Genomic DNA, 10809 nt, shown 5'->3' with positions numbered 1-10809 from the left:
CGCTGCCTGCCTGTGTCACCAGGTTACTGGCCAAGCACACTTTTCACCTCCTTCCAAGTCACAAGAAGGTCGATCAAAACGGCAAAGGGGAAAGCACGCTACTCCTTCCGGGTTGATGAAAACACGCCTGTTAGTCGTCTTTGTTTATGCGCTCTGGTTTTCAAGCTCAACAGCAACAAAAAGGTCAGTGGCTCTAGGTTCAACCCCTGCCTCCACCACGCACCTGCTCCTTCCCTGTGCAGTGGGAGGAGCCTCAGCGCCTGTTCTCTCTCCGTGAGACTGCGAGGCAGCTGGCAGGTATTAAGGGCTTCGTAAGTGTTAGTGATTATTATCATGACAGTACACAGCCCTGAGTCTCTCATCTCACTCACAGGGTGTTTAATGTTCCTTTAAATCAAAACACACCGTAAGATACTGTTTTCTATATGCTGCTTGCGAGGAGCTCACTCTGCTGCCCGCCAGGGAACTGTCAGCGCGCGGAGGGGCCGTGTCCCTCCTGGCAGCCTTTCAGCACACTGGGTGCCCCCAGGGCTGGGCCTGAATCACACGGGGTGCGCTTCTTGGTCTGTCCTTGGCATCCCTTATTTTCCCTGTCGGGCTCCCAGTTCTCTCACGCTGTCCTGAGAATCATTGTGACACACACTGCAAACCAAGTCATTTCTTAGGTGCTCTCCCTCTAAGGGGTAGCTGAATCTTTGAAGGTTCTTGGAGAGAATGACTATGAAAATCCACAGGAAGGCATTTGAAAGTGACTTGTAGGGCCTGAGACACAGACACATTTGGAGCAGAGGGTTTGGTACCCCTCCTTCCCCAAATTAGAGTCTATATCCTGCTTCATCTATGCAGAAAAGTGGCTCTTAGTTTATGTTACCAAAATATTAGCTACTAATAACTTTAAAATGCTATATGTATTATTTCTTTTGTGACAATGTATACCATATATAGATATTCTTTAATATGAGAAAATGTTTATTGGGGTTTTTTTTTTTTTTTTTTTGAGACAGTCTCACTCTGTCACCAGGGATAGAGTGCAGTGACATCATCATAGCTTACCGCAACTCCTGGGCTTGAGCAGTCCTTCTGCCTCAGCCTCCCGAGTAGCTGGGACGGCAGGCATGTGCCACCATGCCCAGCTAGTTTTTTCTATTTTTAGTAGAGATGGGGTCTCTCTCTTGCTCAGACTGGTCTCGAGCTCCTGACCTCAAGCAATCCTCCTGACTTGGCCTCCCAGAGTGCTGGGATTACAGGTGTGAGCCTGTGAGCCACTTCGCCTGGTCCAATTGTTATTTTGATAAAATCCAATAAATAGTGACTTACATATATATTAGTATTTAACTGGGTCAGTAGACAAATAATGGTGTGATTATTTTAAAATGTCTGCCTGCCAGGATCTTTGGACCCCAAACTACGAGCAATATGGGGCATATCACTAAAAGTGGAAGTTAAGGTCACATGAGGAAAAGGTCAGTGGCCAGCCTCGACAAGCCTGATGAAGACAGTCCCACGTTGATGCCCTGCGACCCTGGCCCACACAGAGCACTCTTCTAAGGCTGCCAGAAAGGCGACACCTGTGACAAGCGAGTTCTTTGATAGCTAGACGAGAACAAAACATGACGACTTGATTGATGGGAAAACCAGATCCATTATTACTGAAACCAAACCAAACCAAACTTGAAATGATGCTCTAATCACAGAAAATCTGACTCTTGCCTCAGAACTTCAGTAACTTAGAGACTTCTTTCCCTTTTATAGATATTATAAAGTAATCAGCATTAAATTACTTCAGAGTCAGGAGGCCTCATGCTCTGAGATAAAGCAACCTGTTCTTCCCTCTTTAGTTCACCTTCACCCTGGGAATGACGACCACGCCTGACCAGCGATCCCCACCTCTGAGAACCGGCTGTGAGCTACGCGGGCCGCACGGAAGCACCCACTGCAACCCCAGCTGGATGCACCAACACTGCTGAGAAGCAAGAAGGGAGGTGGCCCTCCCCTAGTGGCATGGCCTCTGTGAGAGCTCCAGCCGGGCCCCCTGACCTGGGGAGTATGGAGACGGCTCCTTAGAAAGACTGCTCTGCTGAACAGAAATCAAGAGAAAGGCAAACATTGATACAGAGAACTGGATACGTTTCTTGTGCTATAATACGTGAAGTCTACAACATTTGAAATCACTGCAGGACTTTGCTTTTGGGCACACTCCAGTGACTTAATCAGAACTTGTAAGGAAATTAAATGGTGCTCATTCAACAGTAGACTGGACTATGAATCCACGTTAAGAGAGAGAAATCATTTAGCACACTCTCAATTTTTTTTTTTTTTTTCCCTGTTAACATAATTATTTTCTTTGAAGTTAAAAAGGAGATAGCATTTGGCATGTCATGGACAGGACAAAATGGCCCTGAATCCTTTCAAGGACTAGGGAAACAAGCACCAGCACTTCACTAGCAAGTTACCACGTGGAATGGACAGCTCAGCCACTGTATCGGTGAGCGCTGTGCAAGCCCGGAGAGCGAGTGTGAATTGCAACGAGCCCCTTCACACCGCGCTCGCCAGCCCACAGAGCCTCCGCACCCAAGGCGAGGACGAAAACCGTGCGCACCCTCGTGGCCGGCGTTAGCGAAGCCGCCACCCACCTTTGTCAGGATAAACACCAACTGACGGCCAGTCCACGCTCGCCTTCTTTTAAGAATTTCATAAGAGAGGTTGAGTTCAAATTCCAAAATTAAAAAAGTTTCAGGATTTTAAAAATTACAAGTCTATTTATTTTCAAACAGCAATGAAGTTACTGTCGTGAGGACATAAATCCATGATAAAATAGGCAGCTCTCCCGAACGCTGAAATTTGCAAGGGGCCCTCGGGGCTGCGTCTGGACTGCACTGCGAGGAAGCGCAGCTGCAGCGTCCAGGGGGCAGTGGGGCACGCTCAGGGCTGCCCTGTCCCCGCACTGCCAGACTTAGACCCGGGCAACCTCAGAAGGCAGTCCAGTTTGATACGACGAATGGAAACTAAAGGTATCTCAAGTTATTTCAGAACACCATTAATGTTCTCCTCACTTTTTCACAGTGAATTCTACGCTTGCCGATTTCCACACCTGTACCTATGCCCGCCCCGCCACGTGCAGACCCTCCCTGGGCAGCCGCTCTGCCCCGCCTGGGTGGGCGTGGCGTGTGTGAGAGGAGAGAGGGCTGTCCTGTCCACCTCCTTCCTTACTCTCAGCCCCCTGAGCCACACGTTTCTCTCCTCCCCTGTGGAAGGGCCTGGCCGGGACGAGGTCTGGGAGGCACGACCGCACCGGGTCCCCCCGCGGGCCTCCCCCGGGCCTCCCGCGCTCTTCCCGGTCTCTGCCTGGGTCAGTTCTTCGCCTTCAGTGCTGTGCTACAGGACCACGGAAAGAGGTCCCCAACAGAAGCAGCAAGAAAAGGTCGCTTCTTCCAAAATCGAACGTGCAATGATTTAGTCCATTCAAAACGGATGGGGTAAGAGAAAAATTTCCAAGTTTTCTTTTCACTAATTTTATTTATATTAGGTAGTTTTCACTCAGAATATCTATCAATTCATTTTTCAGGCTGAGAATTACGTATATGTGTCTGTTCGTATGTATATAATCACTTAGAAACTTTATTTGGTATAACTTCATATTTTTGGTATATAGAAATAATTTTATTTTCTTAATGTAGCACAGTAGACATACAATCAGTATTATTCCTAGAATGTGCAATATATAAATTATTCACATTAAAAAATTAAGAACAAAAAGCCTCCTATGCAGGAAATATTTAAAAATGTATACCTAATTCTGAATCAGTTTTGACAATATACACTGCTAGCTTCACAAATCGGCATGGCTGTGACATGGACACATTTGAAGGAAGTGCATATGGGCCCATTCCAGACACTTAATACACTATATGAATAATTCACTCTTCACTTTGGTCATTGAAACTCCATGTGCTGAGGCATATAGTGGATCTGAAAGAAATTCCCAGAAGCACATTTATTACATCGGCATTTGAAGCAATTCTGTCCCTTCTATTCTCCTTTATAGCGTGGGGGCCTTTTCTCTTTAAAAGCAAGAAGACCTTCAAGTCTGTCTTTCGTTGAAATGGTCTAAGAAAAACAAAATATTACATATATTAAAAAGTAAAAAACAATTGTAAAAGTTTATCAAACATTATCCAAGAAAACTACTTAGAAGCATTCTAAAATTTTGAAATCTACTAATCACTTAAACAATTCTAATTGTATAACGAAATTGACCATTTTACACCAAATTTTTTTTCATTTCAAATATACTTTTAAAAAATTAAGACTATTTTTAAGAGCAATTTAGGTTTATTAAAAAATTGAGCAGAAAATAGAGTTCCCATATACTCCCTCAAACCCTGCTCCAGTTTCCCCTATTATCAACACCTTGCGTCTGTGTGGTACATTCATTACGAGTGACGAACTGACACGTTCTCGTTCACCAAAGCCCACAGTGGCCGTCAGTGCTCGCTCTCCATGGTGGCGTTCCATGGCTTTTGACAAATGCATGATGTCATGCATCTACCATTACAGCACCACACAGAATGGTTCGCTGCCCTAAATGTCCCTCGTGCGCCAGCTTTCATCCCTGCACCTCGCCAAAATCGGTTTTGTGTTTTCCAGAGTGTCAGTGAATTGGAATCATATTGCATGTGGCCCTTTTCAGATTGAATTTGTTCACTAAGCAACAGGCACTAAAGTTCCTTCACATTTTTGTGGCTTGACAGTGCATATCTTTTTATCACTGAATAATATTCCATTGTATAGACGTATCACACTTCATCATGTCACCTACTAAAGGACATCGTGGTTGCTTCCAAGTTTTGGCAATTATGAATAAAGCTTGGTGTGGAGGTTTCTGTGTGGACGTAGGTTTTCAGCTCATTAGGGTAGACACCACATCCACACCGACAAAAGACGAGATAAGCCTAGAGAGACAGCTACAGCACGGATGGCACTGACGTGGTTACTCTAAGAGTTCTCTTGATTAGGTACACAAGGCCATTCGTCTGTGGAACAGAATCAATCGTAAGAGCTGATAACAGTCAAATAGCAGAAACAACTAACGCCACCGCCCCCGGAAGTGTTGCAGTGGCATGAGGGTAAGATTGCCCAGTGACACACAATTCATTTGAATGACACACAAGGTAAGCATCATTGGTGAGGGTGCGTCCTCGCTGAATTTGTGGCTGTATCACATACCTGAGCGTAACAAGCTTCTTCTATGGCTAACCCTGTTACTAAATCGACCTGAGGATAAAAGCATAATGCATTTCAGTAGAAATAACTTTTTAAAATATGGCACATTTAATATAAATTTAAATTGAATAACCCTATCCCAAAAGCACAGATTCCTTTGATGTAAGTAAATCACTAGTATGACCAACACGAGAGACTTAGAACCAGGCTTCCTGGGTTCAAATCCTGGCTCCTCCACTTCAGAGCTACGTAACCTTGGGAAAGTTATTTAACCTCTTTGTGCTTCAGAGAGGGATGTCTGAACAAAGGCCAGTTATAATGCTCACCAAATGAGATACTGTGAATAGCAAATGAGTTAATCCAGGTGAAGCATTTATAAAACACACACACACACACACACACACACACGTAAAAAGCTTGGTACATAGTAACGGCTATATAAGGTGTTTGCTGTTAGGATTGTTGCTGTTAAATAAGTCAATCAAATACTTTTGCAAATTTATAAAACTACATTTATTGCTAATAAATTCCATCTCTTTTTACAGCTATGAAGCACAGGAAGATACAGTAGCTCCTAGGTCTGCAAGAAAGAAGCACTTTTCTTCAAAACACCCATAATTTAACCAAAACGTAATAGCTGTAACTAAAAGCCCGAAGTAAATGGTTGTGTGTGCCCCGCCCTCCTCTGCCCGGGGCCTTCATTCTTTTGGTGCCATCTCCCTGGGTAACCTCGGGACACCCTGCAGCTTCACCCGTCTGTGTCCCCCGCAGAAAGCACACTGAGACATTGAAGGTGGAGAGAGCTAGAGTCAGTTCTGAGCTAGGAGTTCTCCTTGGAATGTTCTGTATAATACGACACTGATGGTAAGAATACACAGAATGAGCCCCCTTTTTTTTGGTTTTCTATGAACTGCTAGCAATAAATGTGTCTGTTAGCAATGGAAAAGACAACAAGTATGTCACAAGCTGCAGGGCGCGGGCAGATGTGGGCAACTACACTAAGAAGGATGAATGACGCAGCCAAAAGGAAGCTCAGCAGCTTTTGGTGGTAACAGCATTCAAACAGCTCTATTTTCGAACATTAAAAAATAACATAGATGTCCAAACATGTTCATTTAAATTAAATCTCCACTATCCATTCCAAAAACAAACTTAAATACTACGGAACTTACCTCCATCCCTTGATTAATTGCTAATTTTGCCACTCTCATTGCAACAGGTCCCTAAAATTCAAAATAAAGAAACACAGACTTTAATTACTATTTATGCAAATTCTCTTGTAAATAGCAGTAAAATTCAGAAATTCCTATTGCTGGATTCATGGCACAGCCAACAACAGTTGTGTGACACTAGATGAAGATTTCTTCTCTGAGCTTTACAAGTTTTTTTTTTTTTTTTTAATTTAAAAATATTATGGGAGTACAAATGTTTTTGGCTACGTGGACTGCTTTTGTTATGCTTGGGTCAGGGTCGTCAGTGTGCCCATCACCCAGATAGTGTTCACTGTACCCGTTAGGTAGGTTTTCACCCACCCCCTCCTTCCCGCTCCCCGCTGCTTGATAGCCACTGAGTTTTACTTCCCTCTGTGCACATGCGTGCTCATTGGCAAGGTTTTAATTAAACAGCAATTATAACAACTGGGTGGCAACAGCAAGTTATTTAGATTCACAGATCCTGTCACACCACAAACTGCCTCCCTGATGGCTGGCGGGCAGCGCACTCCGCTTTCAGGCTCGCTACTTTTCAGCAACCCGCTCTGGCAGTTCAGTAGGGGAAGGAAAAGGAGGTGGGCTTTGGCTCGCATGACATCCATTAGAGGGTAGGACAAAAGCTCAGGCTGTTGCTACAGAGCAAGCTGGGGCTTAGACAGCATCGACTTCAGACGTTGGCGCTTCATCGTTTCTCCATTACCGTCGGCAACTAACTGCAGTGACGGTGGACTAACACGGACTCGCCCTCTAGGCAGTGCTCCCGCGTCACAAATAAATGCAGAGTCTGCATAAGTCTTCCGGGGTGTGTGAGGGTCTGAGGGGGGAATGGGATGTCCTCCGTGAGAAGGAAAACATGGCCTTTGTCTGGTGGAAGCCAAACTCTTACCAAACTACCCTATAGAGAACCACAGTCCCCGAGATGGAATTTACTTATCTGATGTTTTAAATTCCTAATGAATGATGAATGTGAATTCAGTGGCTTATTTTGGATTGAATGGTCTTTTGAATGAAAACACAAGGGAGGCTCTAAATAACAGGCACAACAAAGGACTCTAAAAAGTGAATGGAGAAATGGGTGAATGTACGAAAAATGTCATTTTTTCCTATCTAGGGCTTTCTATTTTCAAAATTTGACCTATCTAAATTCTCTTCCTAAGTCACATGCTTAATCTTTTTCAGATGCCACAATTTTCCCAGGCTACAGTGTTTAGACAAGTGTCTCAGCTATAATTCTTCCAAGCGCGATCTGCGAGTGTGGTCATACTGGTACCGGTGTTTCTCATGAGCATCAGCCCATTTCTAAAAACAGTGTGTTGCTCTCGAGGAGACTCTTTCTGTTTTCACTGCCACGTGGTCGGGACGAGGCACCTGCCCACGGCCCAGGTCACACGGGTGCCCATTCGCACCCTTGCTGCCCCCGGGGTGCGGGTCCCGGTGTCTGGGGCAGGCCTGGGTTCTGCACGTCCAACACGCTCCCAGGAAATGCCCCAACAGCCAATCCACAGACCACAGTTTGCAAAGCAAAGCTTAGAAAACCATGGGGAAAAACCAGGAAAATTTTAAATGCTATTAGAGATAACACTCACTTTAATTAGTTTTTCCTTTAAAACATAAAACCAATGCCCCTTCTTCCTTACAAGCCTCTTTTCTCAGGGAAATAGAGTAACATATAATACAGATATCACCCCAAAATACTAATTTTACAGAAGCTTTCTGATTATTTGAAAGAGTAACCATTCAATAACAAAGTAACAAATGTAAAAACAAAGATTATTCCACTCAAACTTCATTTGATAACTTGTGCATATAGTTTTACAGTCATACATTTTCTGAAGTCATTCAGTATCTCCTTATTTATTTGTTTGACCTGGAGAAAAATTAATTTAACAAAGAATGTTCTCAGAGGATGAAAGGTGAGCAACGCATGCACGGAGACGGAGACGAGGCTGGCTGACCGCGGGAGGCAACGCGGCGCCATGTCACACCCGCGGTGGGGCAGGGCAGGGCAGGGCAGGCGGAGACGGTGGCGCCTGCTGCGGGGAGGGTCGCGGGGCATTGCTGGAGGGAGCGTTTGTGTGGGGGGTGTATGTGTTTGTTTTGGAGATGGATTTTATGACCTCTCCAAAAGGATCCATGGCCCCAAAAGAGATTATGAATCCTGAGTTAAGTGATCCTAAGTTGGAGAAAACATTATTTGGACTCCAGAAATGGTTAAGGGGTTTATAAAACAAACTCCATTAGGGATAAAGAGGTATCACTAACTGCTTGTGTAGCAAAAGCCTCTTCCTCTTAAGTCCTTTAATCTTCAATTTCAAAAGGGATGTATAAAAAGCACAGCTGAGAGAGTGACAGAACCAGAGTCCCTTGCAACAGGCCATGGGTGGACCGTCACCAACAGCACTCATCAGCACGGTCACCCTGGAAGAGACGTGCTATGTGTTCCCACTGTGAGGAAGCACAGAGGGGATAAAACAGCACCTACAGCACCACAACACACACGCACAATACACACACGCGGAATGAGACAAACAACTGCTGCTCCACGAGCGGCCATCTCGAATGAAGTCATCGCAGTGAAAGCCCAACAGCCTGTGGTCTCCTCACTGATGAGAAAAGAGTGCATTTCAAAGTGTTTGACTTGGGGGGTGGCCCAGTGTGACAGCCACCCCTCATTCTTCCTTTCCATGGGTATGGCTTAGGTTAGGACACTCAGTTGGTGAATGAATTAAAACAATTTGTTAGGAAGTTGTGCCACATGTGACAAACGCTGTTCAAGTGACATCTTATCAAAGCGTGGATACCGCATGACCCTCATGGTATCTTCAAATCTCGACCTGAATCTGCAGGGCCTCGCGCTTATCTGGCATTAATATTTCTAGTTTCACAGGCCCCACACGTCCCTTCACTTGAAAGCGAGCCCAGGCCGTGCCGGGGATTCCAGATGACTGCTGTTTTAGTCAACATGTTATAAGCTGTTTAAAATGAGAAAAAGGAACTCCAGTCAGAAATACCTGAGGTAAAAACTCTCTTGCCAGGTCCAGAGCCTTTCTGTAGGCGGCATCCCCCTCCTGGTTCTGCTCCAGGACGTGGCTGATCAGGCCCACTGCTTTGGCTTCTTGGCCATCGAGGACTCGTGCAGAGAAGATGAGCTCCTTGGCCAGGGACATCCCGATGGCACGTGGCAGTCGCTGTGTGCCCCCTGAGGGGTGGAGGAGAAAGAAAAGGCAGGTGATGATTGGAAACCTTTTAGTTTTAACACGTCAGTGTTTAATTTCTTCATGTATAAAGATAAACAAGGGCCAGAAGTTTGTATGTCAAAATAAGTAGCTGAGACAGGAGATCACTTGAGTCCAGGAGTTTGAGGCTGCAGTGAGCTGTGACCAGGCCACTGTACTCTGGCCTGGGCAACAGCGGGAGACTCTGTTTCCAAAAAAAAAGTAGCTGGAAAACTACTTCAGAACAGAATCTCATTTCTTAATTCATTTATGAAATCAATAACACCAAAAAAGCACTTGAGAATCTTCCATCTTAAGTGATTTGACACTGATGATTACCTGCAGCCTAACTGGAGTGTCCCTGAACCCACGGTCGCTACCGCGGCCGGAGCCGGAAGGCGAATGGCGGTGGACGAGCAACGCCGCCTACTCAGTCCACTCACCGGAAATGCTGCCTTCGCCACGCCGGGCATCTTTCTTTCAACTCAGACAAAACTTAACAAATTCTGAGAAATTCAACTCATAACCTTTTAAAGAATCCTTTATGGTGAATGAATTGTAATTTTAATTAAATAAAATTTTTGTTAACATTTATTAATAAATTTTTATTAAACTATTTTAATAAAAATAAAACCAATTAAGCATGAGAATAAGCTCTGTCCTGGTAATGTTTATTTTCTCAGTGCAAGTACTGATCATCTCCATCGGTTTCTGCTCTTTTGAAGATACCATCTCACACACAGACAGGCCCTCCTTCCAGCTGTTGGGGAAAATCCACTCAGTATAGAGCCATGCATTTGGTTTTGACTTTGCCACCTACTACCTGAGGGGCTTTGGGAGTTGATCAGCTCTTCTGTGTCTCCAAGGGGACACGGTGGTATACTAGCATGATTTAGGGTAAACTTAGGTCAGAACAGTTATGTAGCAAAAGATGCCTGTTTTGTTGAAGACTGCCTAAATCACTAGATCCATCTATCTATTCACTACATGTCTTCTAATGTCATTAAATAGAAAGGTAGTAAAAGCCTGGCCTTAATTTCTACCAATATGAATATGAAAACAGCTGCAACATTAGGATTTGTAGAAATCTTACCCTAAAACCAAGGCTGCTGCACTGCCAGAGATTGCTGAGTTTATAAGAGCATATACTTGACACAGCA

The 10809-nt window shown here is 44.6% G+C and overlaps 1 protein-coding gene across 4 annotated transcripts in view; it reads right to left on the bottom strand.

Moving 5' to 3' along the window:
• Window positions 1-3496: 3496 nt before the first annotated feature.
• AUH (AU RNA binding methylglutaconyl-CoA hydratase) overlaps window positions 3497-10809 on the bottom strand; it is a 157638-nt gene continuing 150325 nt past the window's right edge. For 2 of the 4 annotated variants that reach the window (XM_069473987.1, XM_069473989.1), the window contains 4 exons: window positions 9446-9633; window positions 6396-6446; window positions 5227-5274; window positions 3497-4107 (listed from right to left, as the gene is read on the bottom strand). In XM_069473987.1, coding sequence (XP_069330088.1) covers window positions 4030-4107; window positions 5227-5274; window positions 6396-6446; window positions 9446-9633 — 365 coding nt within the window. In that variant the 3' untranslated portion in view covers window positions 3497-4029. The remainder of the gene's footprint in view (window positions 4108-5226; window positions 5275-6395; window positions 6447-9445; window positions 9634-10809) is intronic. The other 2 variants (XM_069473990.1, XM_069473992.1) reach the window with 1 other exon arrangement.

This window comes from Eulemur rufifrons, chromosome 7 (genome assembly GCF_041146395.1).
Source record: "Eulemur rufifrons isolate Redbay chromosome 7, OSU_ERuf_1, whole genome shotgun sequence".
In the NCBI taxonomy this organism is placed as follows: domain Eukaryota; kingdom Metazoa; phylum Chordata; class Mammalia; order Primates; family Lemuridae; genus Eulemur; species Eulemur rufifrons.
Note: the sequence above shows the minus strand (reverse complement) of the source record. Positions and strands in the feature narration are given on the sequence as shown.